Source organism: Brienomyrus brachyistius, chromosome 22 (genome assembly GCF_023856365.1).
Source record: "Brienomyrus brachyistius isolate T26 chromosome 22, BBRACH_0.4, whole genome shotgun sequence".
NCBI classification, from domain to species: Eukaryota; Metazoa; Chordata; class Actinopteri; order Osteoglossiformes; family Mormyridae; genus Brienomyrus; species Brienomyrus brachyistius.
In genome coordinates, this window is record NC_064554.1 from 8,801,637 (window position 1) to 8,815,822 (window position 14,186).

At 49.0% G+C, this 14,186-nt stretch overlaps 2 protein-coding genes across 14 annotated transcripts in view; one reads left to right on the top strand and one right to left on the bottom strand.

Moving 5' to 3' along the window:
* Positions 1 to 43: 43 nt before the first annotated feature.
* LOC125717378 (DDB1- and CUL4-associated factor 7) lies at positions 44 to 4,445 on the top strand. Its single transcript, XM_048990250.1, has 7 exons — positions 44 to 865; positions 1,328 to 1,486; positions 1,575 to 1,686; positions 1,779 to 1,897; positions 1,990 to 2,199; positions 2,287 to 2,404; positions 2,565 to 4,445. Exons 1-7 carry the CDS (start codon positions 728 to 730, stop codon positions 2,735 to 2,737), a joined length of 1,029 nt encoding a protein of 342 aa, XP_048846207.1. The 5' UTR covers positions 44 to 727; the 3' UTR covers positions 2,738 to 4,445.
* Positions 4,111 to 14,186, bottom strand: part of kcnh6a (potassium voltage-gated channel, subfamily H (eag-related), member 6a) — a 44,008-nt gene continuing 33,932 nt past the window's right edge. For 10 of the 13 annotated variants that reach the window (XM_048990244.1, XM_048990239.1, XM_048990238.1 and 7 more), the window contains 7 exons: positions 12,567 to 12,843; positions 8,375 to 8,568; positions 8,178 to 8,301; positions 7,655 to 7,894; positions 7,067 to 7,229; positions 6,137 to 6,344; positions 4,111 to 6,023 (listed from right to left, as the gene is read on the bottom strand). In XM_048990244.1, the coding sequence (XP_048846201.1) occupies positions 5,802 to 6,023; positions 6,137 to 6,344; positions 7,067 to 7,229; positions 7,655 to 7,894; positions 8,178 to 8,301; positions 8,375 to 8,568; positions 12,567 to 12,843 (1,428 nt within the window). In that variant the 3' untranslated portion in view covers positions 4,111 to 5,801. Of the gene's footprint in view, positions 6,024 to 6,136; positions 6,345 to 7,066; positions 7,230 to 7,654; positions 7,895 to 8,177; positions 8,302 to 8,374; positions 8,569 to 12,566; positions 12,844 to 14,186 lie in introns of those variants that run through there. The other 3 variants (XM_048990242.1, XM_048990243.1, XR_007384518.1) reach the window with 2 other exon arrangements.

The window sequence follows — 14,186 nt, forward strand, 5'->3', positions numbered from 1 at the left end:
TCCATGTGTTTAAAGCTAAATATGCACAGCAAGAAAGCGGAGATGCAGTTATCTCCGTCCCACTGTGCCCTGCAGAACCGCTTGGACGAAGCGACACTGACTGCTCTTGTCACACGCATTAGGTGGCTGTCCATCGTACTGAGTGACAGTCCCAGAGCCCAATGAGGGCGCGGCAGCCCCGGGCCTCAGCGAATGGCGTCTCACTATGTCGCAGACACATGCGGCAGGCTTTTGTCTGCTGTGCACTGCCGTATCTAATTTGCTGTCAGGCGTGCTAAAAATACAAAAGGGATCTTCGTTTCTTTTACAAGTTTAGCACAGCGATAAGTGGATCACAAATAAAAATTTAAGGGTTGCGTTGGACTAGAGGTGGAAGATCGTTCGCCTGGGAGAAAGAACAGGCCGAGGTCTCCGCCCAGCCGGCCACGCTTCGCCAGCGGCGCGCCCGGAGGGCCCAGGCGGCCGATCGCACCAATCGTTCGCTTTCCGGGCAACTGTCCGTCAGTGGCATGCCTCCGCTTCTCGGCTGTTAGCCCGGACGCTTGCCGCTGTTTCTGGATCTGTTTGCACTGGTCCCATCAAGTTCGGCGCCGTTTCTTTGTTCACGGCGACGACGTTTTGCGGACAGTCGTTAATCAGCGGCCTTGGCCGTAAGAGACCAGCAAGGACCATAATCCGCAGTTAGCCAATCTCTCTGGTCACTTAAAAGTCGCCGATCGCCGCGGCCATGTCGCTCCACGGCAAGCGAAAGGAGATCTACAAGTACGAGGCGCCATGGACTGTGTACGCCATGAATTGGAGCGTCCGGCCGGACAAGCGCTTCCGTCTGGCGCTGGGCAGCTTCGTGGAGGAGTACAACAACAAGGTAAGCCCATCTAGCTATAATAATAAGAAGAATATTAATAATACTTAATTATTCTTTATTTTGTTTGTCCGATAAAATAAATGTTCCTTGAATTGTTCGCTGGCCATCAGCTCGTCTAAATTATAGGGATGCAGGACAAGTCTTTGTTCCATAGGCATTTGGGATGTAGTCCCAGAAATGCAAAGAAACAGTAATTGGCGTATTATTAAGCGCCTCCGAGTCCCATTTTAATTAAGTTCTCCTAATAGGATCACGGTATTAATTTGTGTAGCGAGACTAATCAAATGGTGCTGCGAAACCAGGGCAAGCTTCTTTTCTTCTAAACTATGGGAGTCCGGTTAGAGATGCAGAAAATGTGTGTCAACGTGTTTTAAATCAAAGCAGGAAAAAAATCAGTTTGTTTGGATTGCGAACCTATCCTGAGGCATTCAGGTTGACACCTGCTTACCTGTGTGGTTTTAGGTGCAGCTTGTGGGTTTGGAAGAGGAGAGCTCTGAGTTTGTATGCAGGAACACCTTCGATCACCCTTACCCCACCACAAAGATAATGTGGATCCCTGACACTAAGGGCGTCTACCCCGACCTGCTGGCTACCAGTGGCGACTACCTGCGTATCTGGAGGGTGAGGGTTTCACTCGGCACATTTGAATTTTGGTGCCGCTGTGTTTCCGGTAGATTCCATAGGTACTGAGTGTGCCTCCTTGTATCAGGTTGGTGACACAGAGACCCGGTTGGAGTGTCTTCTGAATAACAACAAGAACTCGGACTTCTGCGCCCCGCTTACCTCTTTCGACTGGAACGAGGTGGATCCCAACTTGCTGGGTGAGTGCGTGACGCTGCGCCTTAGAGGTCAGCCCATGCCAGCACCACCCTTTTGGGTTTCACACACCCCCTTTTCCGTTTTGATCCTGTAGGTACGTCCAGCATAGACACCACCTGCACCATCTGGGGCCTGGAGACGGGCCAGGTCCTGGGCCGGGTGAACCTGGTCTCTGGTCACGTGAAGACGCAGCTGATCGCCCACGATAAGGAGGTGTGTCCCAGAGGGGGGCGTGGCGGTTTCTGACTCTGTGTGTGAAGGTTCCGGGTTTAAGGTTCATGAACTGACGCGGCGTGTCTGTGTAGGTGTATGACATCGCTTTCAGCCGCGCTGGTGGTGGCCGGGACATGTTTGCATCAGTGGGGGCAGATGGCTCGGTGCGCATGTTCGACCTCCGTCACCTCGAGCACAGCACCATCATCTATGAGGACCCCCAGCACCACCCCCTGCTGCGTCTCTGTTGGAACAAGCAGGACCCCAACTACCTGGCCACCATGGCCATGGATGGCATGGAGGTTGGTCCCCCTCCCACTCATCACAAGTTTCCTGGTCTCAGTATCTCTGCCCCTGCCGACCCATCGGTGTCCGCTTCCACGTTTCAGGTGGTGATCTTGGACGTGCGTGTGCCTTGTACGCCAGTCGCGAGGCTCAACAACCACCGGGCGTGTGTTAATGGCATCGCGTGGGCGCCGCATTCTTCCTGCCATATCTGCACGGCAGGTGAGGCACATCTGTGTGACCCTACACCCCAAACCTGCCCTCTTGGTGTCATTGCCACATGGCAATCTAGCCTTTTGGTCGAAATGGGTATGATGACAGTTCTGGCAAAATGGGCTTCCCTGCTGAGCTGTTTATTAATTACGTGCGCGTGTCTCACCAGCGGATGACCACCAGGCCCTGATCTGGGACATCCAGCAAATGCCCCGGGCCATCGAAGACCCCATCCTAGCCTACACTGCCGAGGGGGAGATCAACAATGTCCAGTGGGCCTCCACCCAGCCCGACTGGATTGCCATCTGTTACAACAACTGTCTGGAGATTCTGCGAGTCTAATCTCCTGGCCTGACACTGGGGGGGGGATTCATAGGGGCTTGTGGTTCTGCAGCAGATGGTGGGGATTCTGAGCATATTAATTTTTTGTATGTGTATATATAGAGGCCTGAATGCCCTTAGATATTTTGTATGGCTGTTTATGTATTGAAGTTAAAAAGCTGTGTGTAGTTCCTGAACAACCGCTCCTGATGAGCGGCGTTAGGAAGCTGGATTTCAGATTCACCGTTACCCATGATGCTTTGCCAGCAGGTCTGTTTGATCTGACCTGTGATGATGATTTCAGAGGAGCAGGGGGAAGATCTGTTGACCAGGCTCATATCGTCCCAAAGCTATGAAGTGAGACTCTGTTATATGTGGTATTAATGTTTCGTGTGATATTTTTCTATCCCTGGGGCATGAACTACAGTAAACAGGAGATAAAAGGAAACTCTTAAATATTTTAGGTGCTGAATGCTTGTAAATGAAGGGATCACTGACATTTGTTACCCTCAGTACTGTTTTCAGGCTGTTAAGCTGTAATAAAACGGTCCCAGGTCTGACATTCATTCTCTCTGCACTCAAGCGTTAGAGGTGTTTCTACATTATTGTTAACCGTTGTCTAACCGTTGGTTGTGTTTGAGAGGAGTTCGTATCAACACTTACGTGCAAGTTCCACAGCTTGAACTGTTTATCGAACAATGTTTGCTTGAAACGGGGATGTTGGTCTGATCAGCCTGGAGACCAGATTTATTATTATTTTTTTGTTTTTTACTTGTATATCGTCCAAAATGTCAATGTTATTGAAACAAAATAGTTTAGGGTGATTGGTTCTTAACACACACGTAAATAAGGTTTTGTGGAAAAGGTGTAAAAGGTGGGGTCATCTGCGGCCCCTGAGCGATGGCTATGCCAAGCTGGGAGTGTTTTGCTCCACCCCACCTGACTCGCGCCCCGGAGACTTTCTTAGGCTTGTCTCGGTCCATTTGGCTTCTGCTGAAATGGCCCCTGCATCTTGCATGGTGGATACCTCTACTTGTAGGCCAGGTTTTCTGGAAAGTGCAACCAACCCGGAAAGGAGTTGGAAATGACACAGACTCTCAGACTCATTGGTCTGTGAAATGGATGGAGCAGAAGCAGACAACACATTCCTTCCTGGTTCTGTGACAAAAGCGTACGTTTCCTAGCATGTTTGTATTAGAAGAAAAGTAGCATATAAATCTGTTCTTCATTAACTGAAGTCTTAATAGGGCTTGTTCCCAAGGGTATCTATTCCTTTTCCATAACACCTTTCATTATGACAGTGTGATCGGTTTTAGGGGTGACCACAAGTCACAGTTAATGTGAAGCATTTCTCTATTAGGCAAGACAGCAGATTGGATAAATCTCCCTAGATGTGGAGGTAACAGTATCCTTTAATGTTACACATTAACAGTCTTGGTGTGATAAGCAGAACTGCCTGTGTTGATTGAGATTAACAGTGTATTGGGCGTGTCGATGGGAGGAGACGCTCTCGCTGAACCTTCAAGGATTTCACTAGACTACACGCCTACCGTGTAGGGACACTGTCACACCGGGACGTGGCTCTGGGGTCTGCTGCCTTTGGCGACCTCTCGCCCCTGTTTCATATCGCAGGAGTATTTTGTGTGCGGCTGGGTGTGAATGATGTGCAGTGGATGCTAATTTGCAGCTTGTCTTTTCTTAAATAAACTGTTTTCCTCTGTACATTGTCTTCCATGAATCCAGTGTCTTTCTTTAACAGTGTGATCTGACTTTAAATCCATTATGGTATTGATGGTAATTTAACGGGTATAGAACATAACAAAAAAAACCACTTGAGTACCTTACCAAAAGTGTAAACTACGCTGTAAATAATGACAGAACCTTCCATCGGGGACATAAGTGTGATTTAAAAGCAAATGTTTACAGCTTCCCTGCAGTATAGTCAGAACTGGCTCACACAGTGTTGACATACTTGGAAAGCAGAACTAGGATGATTCACTAGCGGAGGTTACTAAGGACGGGCGACCTGTAAACACAACAGATTCGCGCCAGGAGTGAGCGGAACGGTGTGTTCTGTGATGGACTGGAACAGCCCTTTAAGCTGAAGGCGATCTGATCTGGGGATGAGAATAAAAGGTCATCCTCACGCCATCCAGCAGGCCCCCGATACTATGGTGCTGAGCAGCTCCTGGCAGTTAGAACTGCAGTAAAGATGGGCATCCCAGTTAGGGGCGCTGCTGTGACGTGCGAAAAGGCCGGCGTCGGCCTTGGGACACTCACACCAATCATTATCACCGTTTGCTTTGCTGTATTGAGTTATAAGTAAGCCAAAAATGTACTTGTGTTTTACGAGACATTCTTAAACCTCACAAACGATAATGCTTCTGAGACAGGGGGTGCAAATGCCGTGTGTGGTGCCGTCAGTGACGATGAGGGCTTCAGGTGGCTAGTCTCGTGTGCTACACACTTCCCCACAGTGGTGTCTGTTGGCGCCAGCCGGGCGTGAAGAGGCTGAACGTATCCGCATCAAGACCCACGGGCCAAGGTAAGGCGGCCAACTCTAGTCGCCGAATCTGGATTCAATTTACAAGGGAAACACGTGTTTGAAATGATGGTTATTCACATGGAGGTATTGCCAACGTGTGCATGTACGACACGCACATACGGACAGGCGCTCGCAGGGCTCAAACGTGTGCCTGAGCCAGTCTGTCAGGGTCGTGTGGGTGTTTCCCAGAATGCCGCATTCCGATGGGCGACCCTGACAAACCCAGCTGGGCTGTTATTTTAACAACACGACCATCTGACAACATGGCTTAGGAGTCAAGGCCCCGACAGAGAGATGCGATGGGAACAGGTGCTGACGGCTAAGGAGCTGCTCTCCGTGCTTTTCGGGGAGGGGTGGTGCCTCCAGGCAGCCTGTCCTGGAGGGGGGGGGGAGACTACCATGTCTGCCTCCCCAGGGTTTCCTGCCTTAGCCTGAGGGACAGAGATGCTGCTGACACCTGCGAGGTGAGGTGGGGCCTGACTGGCAGATTTCAGTCTGGGGGATGGGGGGGTACATGGATTGCTGGGAGAAGGGGGTACTCTAGCTACCAGGTAGCATGGGGTCTGAGACGCGCCTTTGGATGTCAGCCAGCCCTGGGGGGGCCTGCAGATTCTCAGGGAGCGAGGGGAACCGCAGGCCACTGCAAAGTCTAGGGGTGAGGTCCGTCTCGGGGAATGGCGACATGGTGTCTTCTGGGGCGTCAGCGAGGTGAACACCGCTGGAAAGGGAGTCCCTGGACTTGTGGGGGAAGCTGTCGGGGCTCTGGAGAGGGCAGGAGAGCAGGGCATCAGAGGTCAGAGATGGATGGGTGAGTGAATAATGCTGCTGTAATGGCAGCTGAGAGAGCAGCACAAATCACGTGGATTCCCTCGCACCTGCAGTGGGGACGCCAGGCCCTCTGTGGACACAGATATGACGGGGGCCGCTCCGTGCAGCGCCTGTGTCCCACCGCCATACCGGGCAGACAGGTGCAGTACATGGGTGCCAGGGGACACGGAGCTATAGGCGGGAGGCACAGGGGTCATCTGACGCTGCAGCAGCTGCAGGATCACGCTGATGTCGGCCATCATTCGTGTCTCTAGCCTGTGGGGGGTGACAGTGCAGAGTGAATCTCACAGCTTCCCTGCAGTATAGTCAGAACTGGCTCATACAATTTTGACAAGCTTCGAAAGCAGAACTAGGATCTCTTCTCCCCTCCCCTCCCTGCCCACCTAACACCTCCCCTTCCCTCTCGTCTCCCTACCCACCTGACATCTCCTCTCCTCCCCTCTCCCTGCCCACCTAACACCTCCCCTTCCCTCTCGTCTCCCTACCCACCTGATATCTCCTCTCTTCCCCTCTCTCCCCCTGCCTACCTAACACCTCTCCTCCCCTCACCCTGCCCCTAAATACATGACAGCTCCTCTCCCCCTCATTCCTCTCCTTGCCCCAGCATACCTGACATCTCCTTTCCACCCCTTCCCCCTCCTCTCCCTGCCTACCTGATATCTCCTTTCCTGTCCTCCTTCCCTCTCTTCACCCTGCCGCTGCCATCTCCTCCCCTCTCCCCTCCTCACCTTTCCTCTTCTTCTCCCCTTTCCTCTCCTCTCCTGGCCCCTGCCTACCTGACATCTCCTTACCTCTCCTCCTCTCACCTCTTGTTCCTGCCCCTCACTACCTGATATCTCCTCTTTTTTCCTCCCCTTCACACTCTTCTCCTCTTTTCAACCCATCTCCTCTCCTCCTCCCCTCTCCCTACCCACCTGTCATCTCATCTCCACCACTCCTATCCCCCTCTCTCCTCACACACTCTCCACAGACTTCACCTGTTCAGCTGGGACTGCAGTAGCTCAAGGCGGGACTCCAGTTCACTGGACCTGTCCTCCGTGTGGGGGGGTGGGAGGCGAGGGGGCTGTGGGCTCTCTGGAAAGTGACTGGACCGACGTTCAGGCCAGTAATCATACAGGCTAGACGCACTGAGCGGTGGTGCTGAAGGACATGGAGGCATCGGTCAAAGAGAGACTCTGTGTGTGTATCTGTGTGTGATAAAAACCTGCTACTTTGATGCTATGGGGATAAATTTTTTCTACTCTCTGAATGCAATCAAAAAAATGTCAAAAGTCTTGTATTTTGTTTGGTTACTTATGGTTAATGTTAGGGCTGGGTGGGGGTTAATGTTGTCATATTTGGGATTATGGTTTTACCTATGGAAATGAATGAGGAGTCCCCACAAAGAAACATTTACAAACCTGTGTGTGTGTGATGGGGTGGGGGGGGGCACTCTTAGATGAACAGGGTATTAGAAATTCGCATTGTCTTAAAAGGACGTTTTGAAATACAGTTACATTTTTCTTTAAAATTGCATAACGTAAAGGGATATGTGTGTGGGGGGGTTCTGGGAGCCACCTCTATACCTGTGTAAGGATGGCTTCTTTCCTGGGGGGAGCCTCCATCGGGCAGCAGGCTGACCACCGACGGGGCGTAGGGCTCCATTTTGCCTCGGCCTGGGGTCTTTATCTCTTCCTCACTGGACTGGGAACAGGGGCTGCCACTGCTGCACTGCTCCTCCCAGTGTAGCTGTGGCTCCGCCCCCCGGTGGTTTCCCAATAAGGGGTAGGTCTGGTTGGGGTACACATCCTCCCGGTCCATCCCATCTACAGGCAGGAAGCACAGAGGGAGTGTGGACTTGATTGATTGAAGCAATGATTATACTGAAACCATAACTCAAGGCTGCCCATTAAATCCTGCATAAATGCTTATAAATGAAGCCTTAATCCATAGTGTAGCCAATAGGAGGGGTGTGTGATAGAGAAGGCATGTTAATTCCACCCCCTACTAGCTTCCATGAGTTCTCCATTATGATCAAGAGCCCCAGCATAAATGCATCAATCTGCGATGGTGACAATGACTCCCCACAGAGCACAGATACTCGCTCACCGGGTTGGTTGCGCTTGAGTTGTTTGGTTGGTTGGAGTTGGTTGGTTGAGTTCTTCGGGCACCGGGGCCGGCGGTACCCACAGTCGGATTCTTCACTGGGGACGGGCTGGATAACGCGATCTGCCTGATACAAACCATCTTCAGTAAACCATACAGTAGTCCCTCGGTGAGGCTCTTCTCATGCCAGGGATACTCACATCTCGCAGGTTGAAGGTGATCTCCAGGTTACTCCAGAAGTTGTTGGAGAAGTCAGGGTACATGTCCAGCACCTCGAGCAGGTCGTCCCGCTGGATCTTGTGCAGGTCGCAGTAGGTGAGGGCACACACATCTGCGCTCGCCTTCCCGGGACGTGTGTACAGGCCGATGGGCTCGCCAAAGATGTCATTCTTGCCTGAGTTAGTAAGGAAGAGGAGGGAAAAAGCTGAAGAGGGCCACAGTGAAATCATTTTCAGACAGAAGACATAATATTATATATTTTTACTTCTCACCAGTTACACTACAAGGTTTAAACAATAAGCTAACAAGGGTAACCTGTACTGACAATGTGAAACAAAGAACATTATTTTCTAGGGATTGTCAAACCAACACCAGGGGGCACTAACGGGCCACATAAAATAATATACTGGATATAAACTGCCTGGAGAACTGGTAGTTTTACAGCTGGTGGAGACATTTTGTCAGTGTGGCTCACAGCTTGCAATCCAAGGCCTCTACCTGGGTTTACTCAGCCCTGAGCTTGGCCCTCACACAGATTTCATGCACTCTACAGGTGAAACTGCCTGTTCACAGTGGTCTCCAGTTTAAATGTCTGTATTGTATCAGTTCCCCTGTAGAGTTTTGAATCCATCCATTACGGGACTGTGCATCTGGCATCGTTTCTTCATGGTGCATGTAAATATCTGACCAGCCCATGATCCAAATCGAACAGAGCAGCAGCCGAAATGGACTTGCACAGACGAGTGAAGCACAGATGAATGGGGTCTAAATCTGTCCTGCTGCTCCTGGCACCGTGCAAACAGGGCAGAGTGTGATAAGGCTGGCACAGCGGGCACTTTGGCAAGGTCAGAGTTAGGGCGCGTGCAATTCTACATCCCTTTACATTACGCAATTTTAAAATTTAAAGCAAAATGTAACTGTACTTCAAACCGTCCTTTTAAGATAATGGTAATTTCTAATATCATATGTAAGACTCCCCCCCCCCCCACACACACACACGCACACGCAACACACCGTCATGAAATTACATTCTTATTGCAATATTCACAGGACTGCCCTCTCAGCACTGACCATGTACATACAGACACACACACACACTTGGACCCATGGGTAGTTAGAATTAGTGACTGCACTAACACTCCTGAGCACTGGCACACTACAGGGCTGTGTACTTAGCTCCCTCATACTCCCTGGCCACACAAGACTGTATTAGCAAGCATAGCTCTAAAGTTACTGTAAAAATTTGCTGATAACACAACCATACTAGGTCTCATCACCAAAAGCAACAAAGAGAGCCTATAGAGAGGAGATTGCTACCTTATCACAGTGGTGCCAGGACAGCAATCTGTAGCTCATTACCAGCAAAGGGAGGAGATGATGTGGACTGCAGAATCCTGTAAGGCGGCTTGCATGCCGCTATATACACCGATGATGCTGAAGTGGAGTGACTCAGATTTAGGTTCGTTGGTTAGCACGTTACTGATGACCCATGCTGGGGTTTCCCAAACAACAGCGGAAGTTTAGCATTAACGATGCATCGTACTATGTTAGTTCACACTAACTAACATCCATTCCCAAAACTGCCGGACTTACTTAGTACCACAGTTGTTTGGACCACATTAGTACAAACCACCGTAGTTCGAACTACAATGGGCCCAGAGGCGAGTGGCTTCACTCTCACGCAGGTTGCGTGTAAAAACTCCCAAACGTCATAACAACATTTCTAAATATTACAGTTGTGCTGATATTATATTATTATTTATTGTGCCAGTCATATAACAGCAATAATAGTAATACCTCAAAAATAGCAATAGTGTCGTGATAATAATATAATACACAGCTAAGAAGAACTATTACAGCCTTATTTGTGGCTCAGTGGGACGGACGGCAGCGCATAACACCCACCATGGTATACCAGGTTTCTCACCTACACAGCCATGGATTTGTACCACAAGTGGATTTTTTAAATCTTTTTCATATTGCAATGAAAGCGGTTAGTGGTGATAAGCGCTGAGTGATAAATCGTTTCAGCATCGTCATCACGATGTGCACATCGGCACTGCTTTGCCAGCTGACTCACGACTCACGACGACACAACCAGCTTACTAAACACTATTTTTAGATACGCTCTATTTGTTAATGGTTTATTTCAGGTAATTTAATCTCCTTTTTGGTTTTATAAATGTGATACTGCGATGTCAAAATTGTGCAGCCCTAAATACATCCATGGAAAAAATTAAGAGACCACTGTATCTCTTAAGACAAATCTGCATTTTTAAATCCTGGTTTAATCGTAGTTCTGCTGGCAGAAGGCTATACTGAGTAGAAGGTTGCTTACAGGTTCAAAAAGCCAGCATTACACAAAAATTAAGATGAAGCAGGAGACACTAGGAATGACCAGAAGCCAGCCAGGTAGAGGGTGGAAGCGACATTCTAATGCCAGAGATGACCGTTAACTTATCCGATAGTTTCTCATGAATCGCAGGATGATATCAAGTGACCTTCAAAAGGAATGGAGACACATTAAGTGCAGGTCTGAAGTCCAATAAAGCAATGAAGAAGCCTTTCATTGATGAGAAACAGGAAAGAACCAGGTAGCAGTTTGCAAAAAAGATATATATATATATATATATATATATATATATATATATATATATATATATATATATATATATATTATTCATAGAGACATACTCATAAACTGAGAAATGAGTGAAACAAAAATTTGTGCTGTGGTCTCAATTTTCTCTTTATATATTTATCTATTAAAAGAATTCTACCATATAGTACAAACAAGGTGGGTAAACAACATCCTCTACAAACCATGCCACACTCCTGAACAAAAAAGTACATAAAAAGTACTCTTACAACTACACTTTCAAAGCGCTTGACATTACAGATGTCTATATGGCAAGATTATTTCATTACTTTCACCTTACTTACATAGCGATTACCCTCCTTCGACTGCATTTTCCACCATCAATGACTTAGTCACCCAGAACTTAGCTTCTAACTACATTTCGAGAGCTGTAGTCCAAACTACACAACTTAATGACTGTTTGTGAGCGTCCGCTCAAACTATGGTTTTTGGGAAGCACCTGTGTCATTTAACGATGCATCATACTATCTAAGTTTACCTCAAGAGTTCGAACCATGGTTTCGGGAGATAACTGCATCGTACTTGCATAGTTCCAGCCACACAAGTGGGTTTTTCCACTCCACCAGGCTGGCACCCTAGAGGCTCTACTTCATGCGTAAACTGAGGTCATGTGACATGCATCCTCACATCCCCACCAGCTGCTACAGATGCCTCACAAGGAGCATCTTCGCCGAGTGCCTCGCTGTCTGGCACAGCAGATGCACCATCCAAGACCGTAAGGCCATCCTGAGGACAGTTCATAGGCTCCAAGCTCCCAGCCCTGGAGGACCTCTACCACACAGGCAGTGTGAGCGAAGCCGGTGGAATCATCATGGGCGGTTCCCACCCAGCACACTGGCTGCCCTGCAAGCCCCATCTGGTCACCACTATCGTAGGATTAGCTCAGGGTCCAACAGGCTTAAAATGTTTTTTTGCACAGGCCACCCGATTGATACATTCCATACTGCCAAGTTACACTAAAACCTGCAGCAGAAATATACATTTATTTACTTATTCATCCATTTATCGTACTTATTATTACACCTGCTGTTCAACGTACATCTGTCTGTTCTCAGGTTTTCATTGACTTTACAACTTGAAATGCAATAATTACATTCAAGATTTGTTGCATTTGGGGGTAATTTTTATAATTTAAATTATTATTATTTTTTATTCATGTGTATGTGAATGCTTACGCAAGCCATGTCATAAGCATTTCAATATATTGCTGAATCCATTCATCATGGACTTGGGAAATAAAGGACATTGTCTATGCTTGACTTTAACAGTGTAGTGAAACAGGCTTTCAGCTCACATGAAATGGTGTAACACGGTCAGCTGGCATTATTTGGGGTATTTAACAGCTGGCAGACTGTCATCCCAGGGGACGGTACCAGAGGGGTAGGGTCAGATGGGGCAGGATCAAAAGGGTGGGGTCAGATGGGGCAGGGTAGTTGGGTGGGGTCAGGTGGGGTAGGGCCAGAGGAATGGGGTCAGATGGGGGACAGAGAGCTTGGGTCAGATGGGATACTCACCCAAGATGGCCACCACCACGTTTTCACGCAGGATCTCAATGGAGCCACGGGAGATGAAATAGAGGGCGGTGAGCACGTCACCGTAGTGCACGAGTGTGTCGCCGGGCGGGGCGTGCGTGGTCTTGAAGCGCATGGCAAGTGCCCGCAGGCAACCCTTGCTGGCCCCCCGGAAGGCCGTGCAGTGCTGCAGGAGCGAGCGGTTCAGGTGCAGGCAGATGTCAGCCTGCAGGCACTCGGGGAAGCCCTTCAGGACCTGGGGGGTGGGGGTCATCAGCACCTTCATTAGAGAGATAATCACAGTGACGCTCACCAGGAAGAACCAGACGGTCAGTCTAGGCAGCTGTTCCAGTTGATAGGCCTGGAACTCATCTGCAAAGCACCGGGATACTGGGGATAGTACTGAGATAATAAGTGATACCATCATTGCTTAAGACCTCGAGCAGACAAACCGCTGAAGCTGTGCGATGTTTTCATAAGCGTCACAAAGTGGTGTGTGCGTTTATTACGAATCACTGAATTTACCCAAATTTCTAATATAATAGATTTCATGGTAGAAGAGTTGAAAATTTCCGCACGTCGTCTGCTCTGGGACTCTTAAAGGCTGATCATTCCTTGCACATCAAAGTGGAGATTTAATGTAACCCTGGATGGAACGACGCCTCCCTTTTTTAGGTTTGCCACGCGTTTTCTCCCAAATTGGCCAGGGAGTCAGATTTGAGGCACATCATAGATACACTCGCTAGACGAGTGAACGAATGACATGGCGTCCTGTAAACAAACCGCAACTCCAAATATTTACACTGCCTTACGTCCTGGGGGGGGGGGTTTGACCATAAATCTGTGCAAAGCGTGTCTGTGCGCCTGGAGACCTCATTTAGCCGTCCACAAACACCCACTCCTGGCATGTGCCAAGCAGGAAACTGCACAGACAATACAGAGAAAGTGACTGGCCTCCCCACAGCACACCGTGAAAGGGCAGGACGAGCACATCATCCCAGGCCTGACGTGTGGGACGAGACGCGCGGACCCCTGGGGCGGCCCGGTCGATGGTGAGCGGCCCATGGAGAGCTGGCCAGGCGCTCAACAGGGCAACAGGGCAGAGCAATTCTGCCTGAACTGCTGCTGTCCTCCTGATTTCAGGCCATTTACAGTCTCTATATGCAGGCTTGAATCAAGGATGATCCTCAGATTAAGCTGATACCAATTATGGTTTCAGGCTTTCTGGTTGGGGGGGGCAAAGTGGTCAACAAATTCATCAGATTTAGTCAAATAATACGGGGGGGGGGGTGGTGGTGGTGGGGGAGATATTATGGCCAGTCCAAGGGCCCCTTAGTAACAGAGACCTAAAAAAAATCGGTCATGGATTGGTCATATGTGTCATGGGCCCAAAATGTCTAGCGGCACCCCTGTGTCTCTCAAATACCCATGTCACATGAATCGCGTGTATAGGATTCATCCAAAGCAGCACAAATGAACAACAGATCAAGCCTTTACATTTCATCTATGATGCGAAGACTGAATTTCCCACTGTTTTGCAGAATTGTTTACTCCTATCTGGCAAATCAAACCCCATTATTTTAAGAGCATAGGAAAGAACAGAACCGGCTTGGTTCTCGCATG

Bases quoted from the DNA above. Each gene is read 5' to 3' on its own strand.
- LOC125717378 (XM_048990250.1), top strand. From the start codon at position 728: ATGTCGCTCCACGGCAAGCGAAAGGAGATCTACAAGTACGAGGCGCCA. The intron at 1,487-1,574 runs GTGAGGGTTTCA...TCCTTGTATCAG, and splicing joins ACTACCTGCGTATCTGGAGG to GTTGGTGACACAGAGACCCG. The intron at 2,200-2,286 runs GTTGGTCCCCCT...TCCACGTTTCAG, and splicing joins TGGCCATGGATGGCATGGAG to GTGGTGATCTTGGACGTGCG.